The 14,131-nt window shown below is 36.0% G+C and overlaps 1 protein-coding gene across 2 annotated transcripts in view; it reads right to left on the minus strand.

Annotated features, from left to right (window-relative positions):
- Positions 1 to 14,131, minus strand: part of DPH6 (diphthamine biosynthesis 6) — a 192,079-nt gene that overhangs the window by 74,471 nt on the left and 103,477 nt on the right. For both annotated transcript variants that reach the window (XM_010844190.1, XM_010844191.1), the window contains exon 5: positions 10,425 to 10,543. In XM_010844190.1, coding sequence (XP_010842492.1) covers positions 10,425 to 10,543 — 119 coding nt within the window. The remainder of the gene's footprint in view (positions 1 to 10,424; positions 10,544 to 14,131) is intronic.

Below are 14,131 nucleotides of genomic sequence, written 5' to 3' on the forward strand. Positions count from 1 at the left end.
TATAGCATTTGCTCTTTAAGACCTTATAAAGATGGGCTTTGTGCAATAATCATTATAATTATGTTTTTAATTGCTTAATACAAACATTTTCTCCCAGAAACACTGGTGTAAGTCAATTATGAAATCATCTATTATCTTTCAAATTAAACCATTTCAGTCACTTAAAAACATTGTTATTTTGAAATTGTTATTCTAGTTGATACTATTCTAATTGATGCTATTCTAGTATCCCAAATCATAACTATATCTCATCTGAAATACCTGAAATATCTTTAACAAAGCAGATAAAAATGTGAGATTAAAAGTATAATACAGGAAGTCAAAAAGTCCCAAGATTTAACCACAATTTAGACACTGACTTTTCTGAACCTGTCAAAAAAGAAAAATACATCTAGCTCCACTGAAAACCACAGGCTTAATTGTCTTGCCTATATTCCATCTGCTGCATGGAAAACTTCCAGTGATTTTTAGAGGTGGAGAAAGAGAGGTGGATTGGATTTATGTTGCAGCACAATTATACAATATCTAAGTCTCTCTTTTTGCATAACAAGAAAATAAAACAGTAGAGGAAATATATGAAAAACAAACAAGCAAGCAAGTTACTTACAAAGGAGAAAATTAAAATTATCCATGAACATGTGTTGACTTTCACATGTTAAAGCAAAAGAAAGACAACCTGAGCTCAAGAAAAAAATTTTTTGAAATACCTATAATTCCTGAATAGATATTGAAGACGTATTTCACCAGAACAAATTAAGAAAAAAAAAAAAACAGTTAAGAGAAGGGAAGTTGTAACATAAAATAACTGGTGTTAAGAACCAAAACCCAGTCAGATATATACTTGTGTCAAAGAAGTTCTATAAATCAGATCATGAAATGCAAATGTTGATTCTAGAAAACACTGAGGGCAAGAGGAGAAGGGGGGTGACAGAGGATGAGATACTTAGATGGCATCACTGACTCAACGGACATGAGTTTGAGCAAACTCCTCTGGGAGATAGTGAAGGACAGGGAAGCCTGGCATGCTGTAGTTGATGGGGTCATAAAGAGTCAGACAGCTTTTCGACTGGACAACGACAACAACATATATATGCATTGCAGGCAGATTCTTTACTGTCTGAGCCACCAGGAAAGCCCCTGTGTGTGTGTGTGTGTGTGTGTGTATAATAACTATATATATATATATATAGTAACAATAATGTGTGTTCAAACTTCGGGAGTAGAAACTGGGGGAGAAATGTTATTGGAAAAAGTAACATACAGGCACATACCAAACACATACAGGCAAAGGATTCAAATTCCTTGAAATTAGAAGAAATAAGAATTGAATGAAGATAACTTGTCAACACAAAGAATCAGTAGCATTCTCTCAGGAGAATGCTTTCTAGGCAGGATTCTGAGTTTCAAATCCCCTCAAAGATACCTGCTGCTGCTGCTGCTAAGTCGCTTCAGTCATGTCCAACTCTGTGCGACCCCATAGATGGCAGCCCACCAGGCTCCTCTCTGTCCCTGGGATTCTCCAGGCAAGAACACTGGAGTGGGTTGCCATTTCCTTCGCCAATGCATGAAAGTGAAAAGTGAAAGTGATGTAGTTACCAATAAAATTGTCTGACTAGAGTGAAATCCCATCAGGTCTCTCTAAACTGGAATTGGTAAACATTTTCTACAACCGAAACAGTAAACATTTTGGGTTTTGTGGGCCATATGGTTTCTTTTGCAATTACTCAACTCTTACATTGTAACAAGAAAGTATCCACAGGCAATATGTAAACAAATAAGCATGGCTATATTCTAATAAAACTCTTTCTCTATTCATCTTTATTTTCAGCTTATAAAATAGAACATATAAGGTCCATCATGTTAAACATATTACTGAAAAAAATACAGCAAGCCATTTTGAATCAAAGGTCAATCCTTTGTATCATTGGGATATAAGGATCCCAAATAGGACTGTTTCTGGCCTGTCTATGGGCTAGTCCCTTAAATTCCTTATATTGATTAGGAAGGACTGAAAAGATTTTATTATATTTTATGTATTAATTTAAAAATTATGAGCTGAAAAATGATTTTGAAAAGATTAAAGCTAATTATAATTAAAGCTAATGAATCCCTCTTAGAACAATGTGAAACATTAAAATATCCCACAGAGCAAAAGATAGAAAATTTTTTAAAAAATCATGAAAAATAGTTAACATCAAATGGATAAAATGAAAATGGGTAAGAAGAAAAATTAAGAAATTACTTATTGACTCACCAATCTTACTGAGACTCTCTCAGACAACAGAAAAAGAGGAAACACTTGTAAGTTTTATGAGGCCAGGGTAACCTTATTACCCGTATATGTCATTACTAGGAAAGAAGATTGTATCTTTCTTTTCAACATGCATGCAAAATTCCTAAACAGAGTATGAACAAACTGAATAAAGCAATAAAGAAAGGGACAATTCATTATGGAGCGTTATATGGCAATAAAAAAACATCAAATACTGATCCAGGCTATAATATACACAAACCTTGAAAACACTATTTCAGATGAAAGAAGCCAATCATATGAACAAGACAACATATTGTAGGACTCCATTCATAGGAAATGTGCAGAATAGCAAATATATAAAGACATAAAGATGGGAATACACTGTGAATATACTAATAACTGTACACTTTAAATGGGTGAACTGCATGGCATACTAATTATATTTCCATAAAACTGTTATAAATAGTGTACAGTATATAATAGTTACATGCTCAGACAAAACAGATATAGAACTTTTAAGAGATGAGAAGTGAAATTCAGGAGAGCACATGTAAAAAATTATTTTTAACTGTTCTCAACAATTACAGTGATGGTGGGGGTATTAGCACTGTGATTCTGAAACTGTTGTTTCACAGATTGCTAACATTTTAATATTTGTATTTATTAACATGCTGAAAGTCAACATGAATTTCTTGGAGCAGAACAGATAATACTCATACACACAGTAAGTAGATAATATCATTCTGGTTCTTCTTGGTGCCAGCTCTTTACGCAGAAGCAAGATGATGAGAATGAGATGCAATCTTTCAAGTAGTTGCATCCTCTGTAGGTAAGGTATAAAGCTGCGTATTTACTTAGGAAAAAGGGGACAGTTGTTTCCCCTCTCCTTCTGAGAGATTCTTTGGAAAAGTAAAAGCAAAGACTTGTGTCTTCATTTTGTAATGTAAAAAATCTCTCTCTGGGGAGGAATAAAACTAGTGTCTCCAGTTTTACAACCCAGGAGATGTCTCCAAGGTCCAGGTCTCATCCCTCCACCCTTGAAATGTAAACACAGACCTCCAGAGAAGTAAGTCTCTCTGGAGTCCTCTCTGTCTATTCCATCATACATTAAATTCTAATGCTTGCTTTTAACTGAGGTCCCAAGTTGCTGCAAAATTTGCTCAGAAAGCCCTAATTGTGCAGAAGCATAAATGCATTTTCTCTACAACCCTACTTACATATTATGGTACAAAATAAATGAGAAATTGAGTTAAACCAAAAGGTTGGATTGTCAAGTCAGATTCAAACAAATCTGAGACCTTATTCAGCACCTATCTTTACTGATAATTTAAAGAACAGAAGTAAACAAACAACACAGCAATTCAAGCAGAGGTCAAGGAGCATCAGAACAACTCTCCATGTCCTTCACTGTCATACTGATCATGCTCTGGCACAGGAGGGCATAAAGAGTCAATTAGGACTACAGCACCATTCTTCATATCTTGCCCATCAAAATCAACTTTCTTTTGCATACATTCACTTTTATTGTGACCAGGGTGGTGTGACCAGAGATATTACTGTATAATTAAACTGTGGATTCCATCTGGTTTGAGGATTTACCTCTATCCCAGACGTCATAGTATAGGTTTTACCAGCCATTGGTTTCCAGATGTCATTGTGCAACATGCTCTCTTCAGGTCAACATAGTGGTATTCCTTTATCTGTCCAATTTCCACCAATGTACCATGAAAAGACAAATCTCATTTATATCTGTGGTATTTGGGCCATTAGAAAACAAGCATGAAGGTCACATGTTCAGTAATGTCCTACCATAATCTATGCTAACGGTAGTGTGCTAAACTGGCATCTTTAGCTTGGTTTCTGATACTCCTGATTGTTATCTTTAAACACAGCAACTTCCATAATGATTAGAATATTCCATAGCCTCTTCTGGGTAAGTATTTAGGCCCTCTTCCAATACTGTTGACTGACACAATGTTCCATGAAAGTAAATACTCTATTAGTCCAGTTATTTAGAGCTCTGTTGTCCCTCCAGGGCCATTTCCAGATGTAGTGAGTCTCCTGGAAAAGAGCTCCCTCTAGTGTCTATATTTGGACTAGCAAGTTCTTTTCATCATGATGAGCTTTCAGGAATATTATGTATTTTGGTCTGATATAGAACTGAAATGTCAGGATCAAAAATCCACACAGAACATCTAGCACAGTAGAGGAAATAGTAATCAAGTCACAATGCGTGTTATTACTATGGTACATTAGTGACATTTGTATAGTTTAGAAAAATGGTTTGTACACAAAATATAAATCTCATGAGATTTCAATTAGCATATTATGCCAAACACAGCTCTGCCTGGCCGTCACAGGTTTTCCATAAATGTACTTCACATAACTGTTATCAGTAATATCAATTCAATGTATCTCTAATAAGTCCATCTCCCTCAAGAGAGGTGTTCCAATTTCCTTGAATGAAGTCCATTCAGTCCAGTTCACTCACTGAGTCGTGTCTAATCTTTGTGACCCCATGGACTGCAGGACGCCAGACTTTCCTGTCCATCACCAACTCCTGGAGATTGCTCAAACTCATGTCCATTGAGTCAGTGATGCCATCCAACCATCACATCCTCTATCATCCCCTTCTCCTCCTGCCTTCGATCTTTCCCAGCTTCAGGGTCTTTTCCAATGAGTCAGTGCTTCCCATCAGATGGCCAAAGTATTGGAGCTTTAGCTTCAGCATCAGTGTCTCCAATGAATATTCAGGACTGATTTCCTTTGGACTGGTTGGATCTCCTTGCAGTCCAAGGACTCTCAAGAGTCTTTTCCAATGCCATAGTTCAAAAGCATCGATTCTTTGGATCTCAGCTTTCTTTATGGTCCAACTCTCCCAGCCATATATGAATACTGGAAAAACCATAGCTTTGGCTAGATGGACCTTTGTTGGCAAAGTAATGTCTCTGCTTTTCAATATGCTGTTTAGATTTGTCATAGCTTTTCTTCCAAGGAGCAAGCATCTTTTAATTTCATGGCTGCAGTCATCATCTGCAGTGATTTTGGGGTTGACACTAGTGATTCTGCAGTGATTTAAATGAAGTCCATTACATTCACATATTCTGTATTTGAAGGACTAGATCAGGCTATAGTATTAGTCTCTCAGTCATGTCTGACTCTTTGTGACTCCTATGGACTGTGGCCTGCCAGGCATCTCTGTCTATGGAATTCTCCAGGCAAGAATACTGGAGTGGGTTGATGTTTCCTTCTCTAAGATCAAGCTATGACAGGCGGTAAAAATCTGCTTTCCATTACACCTAGGTAGGTGTCTTAGCAACATACCATTCTGTTTTATGCCCACAGAGAATGAAAAAGCTCTACTGTTCGGAATTTTTCACTGACATAATTCATTAGTAATTATCATCAGAAAAATGATCAGAATGGTAACTATAGACAATAAATCAATAACTGAGTGGTAACTATAGTAAATAAACTACCCCTATACTGAACCATCAACTGGAACTTTGTCATTCTGTTGCTTCAGATTGCCCAGGTAAAATCTTCAGGTAGAGCTCATATATCAGCAACTTCCATTCTCTGTAGAAAAGAGGTCCAGAGTTTCCTCTCAACGTAAGTAGTCAGTATTAGATCTGAGAGGAATGCCTTAAGTGTGGTATTCTCTAGCTCAGAGGGGTAGCATGGAGGTCACATGACTGTACTCTGCTAGAATTGTAATCTACTTATAAGTGCTTTCCCATCTCCTCTGATACCCTTCATTTCCATTTACAACCTGTTTTGACCCATACCCTTTCCCCTATGATTGGCCTTTCTGGCTCAGTAGATGTATTATAAAACCATGAGGACAGTAAGAACAGCAGCCTTGTTAACGCTTCTCCTTGGACTCACTCCAAGGTTGATATTACAGATTTTGACAGATAAAGAATCACAGCACACATGGCCCTGTGTTTAGACATAGGGCTTAATTTACCTCCATGGATGAAGCTGTGACATATTCCCAAGAGTCTTTAAGGACAGACACTGTCAAATTTAGTAGTATTAATATTGTGCTTTCTGCACTGATAACATTTTCTTTTGGTGCATGTAACTTTAAGCTCAGGCCTGGGACCAAGAGATCAGGCAAAACAAAACAAAAGAAACTTGTAAAATGGGAAAAATAGATAGTTGTATACTTAAATCATCCCCCATCACCTCATTCTTACCTTCCAATCCCAGAAGCATTCCCAGTAGAATCTTGGCATGGCTTGCTACCATAGTCAATGTTAGCATAAAATAATTTAATTAAGCTAATCATTAAATCCTTTTTTCCTTTCCGGCCATTTTAATTAACTAGTGCATCAATTTCCCATTTCAGTCTTCAATTATATCGCTGCTCTACAGATGTTAACAAATGTAGCACACCTGTGAGATATTTCTTGTCCATTTCTGTGTATTTATAGCAGTGAAATGTATACAATGGTCAGATTATACTGAAGTGGGCCAAAGGAGGGGGAATTGGCTGCTCCAAACTTTAACCATACTTCCCAATGTTGCCTAAGTTAAATCCGGCTTAGGGTTAAACAGGTATCATCCCAGTTAACACTCATTTGCAGCCTCTTGGGGCTTTTGGTAAAGGTCCAATATAGTCTACTTGCCAGCTAATATCCCAGTTCTTGGCTTTGGGAAATTTTATTCACTGCCATGTTTGTTTTCATTTTTAAAATTGGCTTTAAATAAAATACGCCAATTTTAAATTTCAGTAAATATATACAGGCATGCAAGCATCAACATAATTACATAGAATATTTCCACCACTCTGCAAAAGTTAATGAGAAAAGTTGGATGCTGTCATTTTCCCACTCTGCAGTCAGTCCTTTCTCCAACTCCCAGCATCTGGCATCCAGTTACTTACCATGTGTCTATAATTTTCTATTTTTAAAATGTCACATAAATGGAATTATATAATATGAGCTTACTTGCATCTCACAACTCTCAAATACTTTCTTCTTTGATTAGTAGGTTAATAGAAGTATGTTGGTTAATTTCAAAATGTGGGGTGGGGGTTCTCCAGATACATCTCTGTTAATTTTGTGTATATTCGGAGAACACATATATATCTTTTCTCCTATCTTTTCATCTCCCTCCTTTTTGCCTCCTTTCTTTTGGATGGCTTGGAAGTTTTTTTTTTTTTTTTTTTTTTTAACTATGTGGCCCTATGCAAGGTAACTAAGTTGGAAGATCTGTTACTTCCCCATGAATAGTTTCTTCACTTCCCAAGAGCAAGGTTTTCATGACCTACTCACATATCATCATTTATGCTAATGGATCTGTGTTCAACTTAATGAATTTTTAAAAATTAGACATATTTATGTAATCAAAACCAAAATCCAGATTTAGATCATTGCCAGTATCTCCCTAGTCAATACTTGCCCTCCTGGAGATAACAGTTTTCCAGATTCTTAACACTGTGGATTCATTTTTTTCTATCCTTTAATTTTATATGGTTGAATCATACAGAATATGCTTCATATATGTGTGTGTATGTTAGTTGCTCAGTTGTGTCTGACTCTTTGCGACCCTATAGACTATAGCCTGCCAGGCTCCTCTGTCCATAGAATTCTCCAAGCAAGAGTAGTGGAGTGGGTTGCCATTCCTTCTCCAGGGGATTTCCCTGTCCCAGCGATCGAACTGGGTCTCCCACATTGTAGGCACATTCCTTACCATTTGAGCTACTAGCGATGTCCCAATATACACATACCAAAAAAAGATGATCAGCATCACTCCAGTGGTATCTCTGGGAAAGGGAATGATTGGCAAGAGAAGAGTTGATAGAAAATACAACAAATTTTTCTGTATCGTGAAAATTTACCATATATTGCCAGGGGGATGGTATGGGGAGGGAGGAGGGAGGAGGGTTCAGGATGGGGAACACATGTATACCTGTGGTGGATTCATTTAGATACGTGGCAAAACTAATACAATTTTGTAAAGTTAAAAAAAATAAATAAATAAAATTTAAAATGAAAAACTGAAAAAAAAAAAAAAAGCATTCCAATTATCTCCAGATTCTTTGGCTAGGAAGAACTTGGTATTTTCAGTTTAGATTAATTTTTGTCCTCGGCAACTTTTTGTGAACTTTTGAGTCTATACAATTTCTCTTGGATGCTGTTTATTCCATTAGCATTCTGTATTCAAATAAAAGGCAAGAACCTTGGAAAACTAAATAAAAATTTCTTGATTTAAATTAAAAAAAAAAGAATGTTTTCATGTAATACTTATACAATTAAAAATAAATATTTCTAAATGGCAGGACTGTTCTGAAATCCAATATGGAAATAGTGTTTAAATAAGTCTAAAAACCAGAAATGTCAATAAATACTAAGTCATTAATATGAAAATTTCATGAGTTCACCCACACCTGTAAGACACTGAGGTTATGTAACACAATTATAGAAATATGTTTCTATACATCCATATAGAGCCAAGCCTTATATAAGACCATTCCATAATTTTATGGCCACAAAACTTTGCTGATACCTTCTCCACATGGAAAAGTTCTATCGTCCTTTTTTTTTTTTGCTTAAATTTTTTCTGAAAATTAAAGTGTGTGTGTGTTGGGGGTGGGGGGTAAGCCTGAAAACCTACACTGTATCTTTTATATCTGTATCTTTAGAAGGAATGTGCCACTCAGCAAATCTTTCTTTAATAGTGTTCTTGAGAATAATTTCTGTCTCTGTACACCTATAGGCAATCAATAGAAACTATGTGCTATAAATGTTAAAATCAGATCTATACTTTTGTCATTGGAATGTCAAGGACAAATCAACTTGGTTTGATACTTTACCCAAAAGTTTAATACCGTTAATCACCATCTCCAACCTTTCAAAGAGGCGCACACACATACATACACACAAATGAAAAGTAATATCAGTCACAGTAAGGTCATATTCTATAGCTCTGTTTTTCTAACAGGTCAGGTTCTCTCCGGGTTATAATCCATTTTCTAGCAGTATTAGGGGTAGAATATGTACTGTTCAGTGAAATGTCACATGAACTTCAATATGGAGCTATGCAATCTTAGAAAATCTGCAAGTGAGCAACAAAGAAAGTGAGAGCATACTCTGTGGACATTCATAGGGAAACTCAAGACAAATATATCTGTAGTGAGAATTTCAATCATAAGAGTTGCTGAGCAACATTTTCTCAAAAATAAGAACACAAAACCACCTCATTTTTTTCTTTTTAACAGCTAAGGAGATTAACTGCATGTTCTCTAAATAAGGCTTTCCACCAAAGATAACACCTTGATTTCTACAAGAAGAGAGTAGCTTGGTGTTTACCAAGAAGAAATACTATGGAATCTTCCTTTTAATGCTGTTTAAAATGTGAATTTATTTGTAACATCTTCCACAGCTTGAGACCTTGTTATTTCAGAGATCAGCAAGGTGTACACTATCAAATGAGGTACATGATTTAGGCTTTGAGGACCCTGAGGCTCCAGGGCATTTACTGTTAATAGGCTCATGAAATAAATGAATTGGGCTCAAACCCCATGGTTTCTTGAAAATGAATATAATTATAAAAATTCACAACAACAAATTAAATGTGTTCACATGTAATATCCATATTTGAATCAGATTACCACCTGCCTGTTGTGTCTATGCTAACCGATCAAATGACACTGTCTCAAACGTGAATTTCTCATTGTCCTCAACAAAAATCCACTACCCAGCATATTTCTGATACCAGAGAGTCAATCATTCTATTGATACTTAGCATTATTCAAGGTGTATTTTAAAAAAAAGATAAAAATATCATGTGTTGTGCCAAATACAGATTTTAAAAAGCTTAAAAAAATAATCAATCTATACTTTTTGTTCCCTATGAATCTGAATTCCATATCTTATAAAAGGAACTTAAACTGAAGGACTACAATATAATGCCAGTTTAGAGGCAGTTATATATTTAGGGACAAAAAAGAAAGCCAAAAAAGAAAAAAGACTCACTATTAATCACTTTGGTAAATAATCAAAAGCCCATTCTAAAACTTACCCTTACTCAATTCCTTTAGCTTATAACTCCACGTTTTTATATTCTAAGTCAATCTTCCTTTTCAGTTTTAACTGTTTTTTAGTGAACTCAGATTATCTGAGTGGTAACAGACAGCTCCCTTGAAAGTCTGGCTACATACCTAGAGCTGCTACTTTGATGATGATTGCTTGAATGTTAGATGATATCATCTCTTGGAGCAAATCTTCCTGGTTTCTCTGCCAAAGGTAAGCTAAAGGCTGGAGATTAAGCCTTTTACACCTATAAAATAATTAAAAAAAAATCATATAACATCTTAATGTTCTATACTTAGATCCATAGCAATTACTTTGATTTTAAACATACTGCTTCTCTCAAGGATTTTAGCATATAAAATACTTTAAAAAGCATGTTTTGCATAATGAAGTTTATGTATACAACATAAACATGTTTAATTTCCACAAGCTATGCCTAAACAGATAAAAATGAAATCTCCAGGCAGATTAGAAATATTAATTTTAGTAAGACTCTAAGTTTAGAAATCTATGCAAAAAAGCTTCCAAATGCTAATGGATGATTATTTTTGTTTTTAGAACTTCCTTAGGAGTCAAAATTGCAAAGCTTAAGCAAAATAGGCAAATAAATTTATCCTAATAAAATAATCATATTAATTAGGATAAATTTATATCCTAATAAATAGGAAATAATCATATCTTAACAAAATAATCATATACTGATTAAATTTATAATATCTATGGTTAAATGAACTACTCTTATTTAACTTTGAAACTTTTTTTAAAGAATTTGACTCTGAGGGGGTAGAGATAAATTAGAAGTATGAGAGTTAACAGATAAAAATTATCTATTATATATATAAAATAGACAAACAACAAGGGTTTAACTGTGTAGTACAGGGAACTGGAACTATATTCAATATTTTATAATCACCTATAATGGAAAATAATCTGGAAAAAATATATGACTTTGCTATATACTGAAACTTTGCTATACACACTTTGCTATACACTTTGTTATACTTTGCTATATACCTGAAACGAACATAATACTGTAAATCAACTATGCTGCTGCTAAGTCACTTCAGTAATGCCCGACTCTGTGCGACCCCAGAGACGGCAGCCCACCAGGCTTCCCCATCCCTGGGATTCTCCAGGCAAGAACACTGGAGTGGGTTGCCATTTCCTTCTCCAAATCTATACTTGAAAATAAAAGAGAAAAAAGGTGAAAAGATACTTTAATAAAAACAAGCAAAAAGAATCAAGAATAAGCATAACTATAATGATGGCAAAAAAAAAAAAAGAATTCATGTCTGAATGAAAAAGTAATAACAAAAAGTGCAAACACTGAGCACTTAATATGCTGCAAGTATTGTACTACAAATTTTACATTATGGTGCTGGAAGAATTCAGATTTTGGAGTCCAGACACTAAGCTTTAGTTTCCTAGTTCATATATAGGGACAAAAATATTTCTTTCTGAAGTTCTTGAGAAGATTACAATATTAGAAAGTGAAGTCAGCCTTTATTCCTCTTTTCTTCACATTCTACATCTAATCTACTACAATGCAGAATGCAATCACTCCTCACCAGTACCACTGTAACATGCTGGTTGGAGCCACCACTATCTTTCGGCATACAGGATCCTAGTTCCCCGACCAGGGACTGAACCTACACACCTGCAGTGGAAGCACAGTCTTTTCTTTTTTTTTTTTTTTACTCTACTTGGCAGATAATTTGATTTTATTTTTTTTTAATATAAATTTATTTAATTGGAGGCTAATTACTTTACAACAGAGTCTTAACCACTGGACTGCCAGAGAAGTTTCCATTCTTGCCCTTTATATAATAGTTGGTGTGATCCTTTTAAAACATAAATGGATCATGGGATTCCTCTGCTCTAAACCCTCCCCTTGTCACTCCTAGTAAATAAGCCCTGAAGGGGTCCCACCCTGGTTGCCTCTCATACCTCACCTCCCACTACACTCCAACCTGCCCCCGCCCCCCGCCACCCCACCCCCCTCGCCACCCCACCCCCTGCCCCGGCCTGCTCACTCTTGTCTAACATACTTGCCATGCTCCCTACCTTCCTCGCTTGCATCATGCCTTTAGTTAGATATAACTTCCTCAGGGAGGATTAATTAATTAAAATTAATATAGATTAACTGATAATCAATTAAAAGTAATATAGATAAAAATGTTGTACAATGCCTGGATAAAATAGGTATTCAATAAACAGTAGAGACAAATGATTCACTCAAGTCACACTGTAAGTGGCTGAGCTCAAATTTCAAGTAAAAAATATAGCTCTAGGCTCCACCATCCCTAGTGTCAGTTAAGTTTCCTGGATGACGACTCCAGCATACATGGAACACTCTGTCTTGCAGAAAATTCCAATACTTATTAAATGTACCACATATTTGGTCATTTACTCATTCATGGTCTTAAGCAATATTAATACCACTTTTTTTTTTTCTTGCACATATACCTTGACTTTCAAAGAAATCAAGATCTTCCTTAATGTTGAGACTGTTTTGTATAATTTTCCTTTGTAAAATGTCCTGAGCATCTAAATCAATGTTGAGACAATGCTGAGGCAGTTAATAAACATAAAATAATAAAACTGTAACTACCACGTAATACAAGCATTACAGTTTTTGCTGTCCTATCACCAATATTTAATGTCTACTAACCAAATTTTTCTCTCCACATTTTTGAGGTAAAGATTTTTCGGTTGTTTTTTTGAAGAAAATTTTATTCCTTCCTGGCCTTACTGGAAAATTCTTGGTTGTTTCTTTGGTATCCCTGATCTTTTGAGTATTTTTAGACTTAAGTCATATTTCTTTGGGGATCTTCCCTGGTGGTGCAGTGGTAAAGAATGTGCCTGCCAATGCAGGAGATTCAGGTTTGATCCCTGGGTGGAGAAGATGCCCTGGAGAAGGTAATGGCAACCCACTCTAGTATTCTTGTCTGGAGAATCCCATGGACAGAGGAGACTGGTGAGTTACAGCCCATGGGGATGCAAAACAGTTGGACATGAGGAGCCTAGTAGGCTACAGTCCATGGGGTCGCAAAGAGTTGGACACGACTGAGCGACTTCACTTCACTTCAGTAGTGACTAAACAGCAATGTATATCTTATACTTATTTGAATTCTTTAACAGCATAAAATATCATGGTTGGAATAAGATTCCTCTGTAAATCACTACTGTATTTGAGCTTGTGACATCTATTAAACTCTTTATACCTCGAAAATATAATGAAGAAATTACAAATTGGAGAGTGGCTAATTCAAAACTGAGTTTGTAGACCAATGGCTCCCAATAAAGAAAGTTAAGTCACTCACTCGTGTCTGACTCTTTGCGACCCCATGGACTGTAGCCTACCACGCTCCTCTGTCCATGGGATTTTCCAGGCAAGAGTACTGGAGTGGGTTGCCATTTCCTTCTCCAGAGGATCTTCCCAACCCAGGGATCAAACCTGGGTCTCCCGAATTGTAGGCAGACGCTTTACCATTGAGCCACCAGGGAAGATTAAAAAAAATACTGCAGATGTGCTTTTTTTTTTTTTGGTGCTGAAACCCGGGAATGAACAGATGTGCTTTATGGTATATAATATGGTTAAACTATTTGTTGAAGTGTACCTGAGATTGCATTTTGAGAAACAGTTTGCCTCCACTTTTGAGTATCCAATGGGCCCCTCTCTCATGTAGATATAAAGTGGCTTCCCAACAGGAACACATTGCCTGGAAAATCCTATGGACGGAGGAGCCTGGTAGGCTGCAGTCCTTGGGGTCGCTAAGAGTCAGACACGACTGAGCGACTTCACTTTCTCTTTTCACTTTCATGCATTGGAGAA

The sequence above is a fragment of the Bison bison genome, unplaced genomic scaffold (genome assembly GCF_000754665.1).
Source record: "Bison bison bison isolate TAMUID 2011002044 unplaced genomic scaffold, Bison_UMD1.0 scf7180017864197, whole genome shotgun sequence".
NCBI lineage: Eukaryota > Metazoa > Chordata > Mammalia > Artiodactyla > Bovidae > Bison > Bison bison.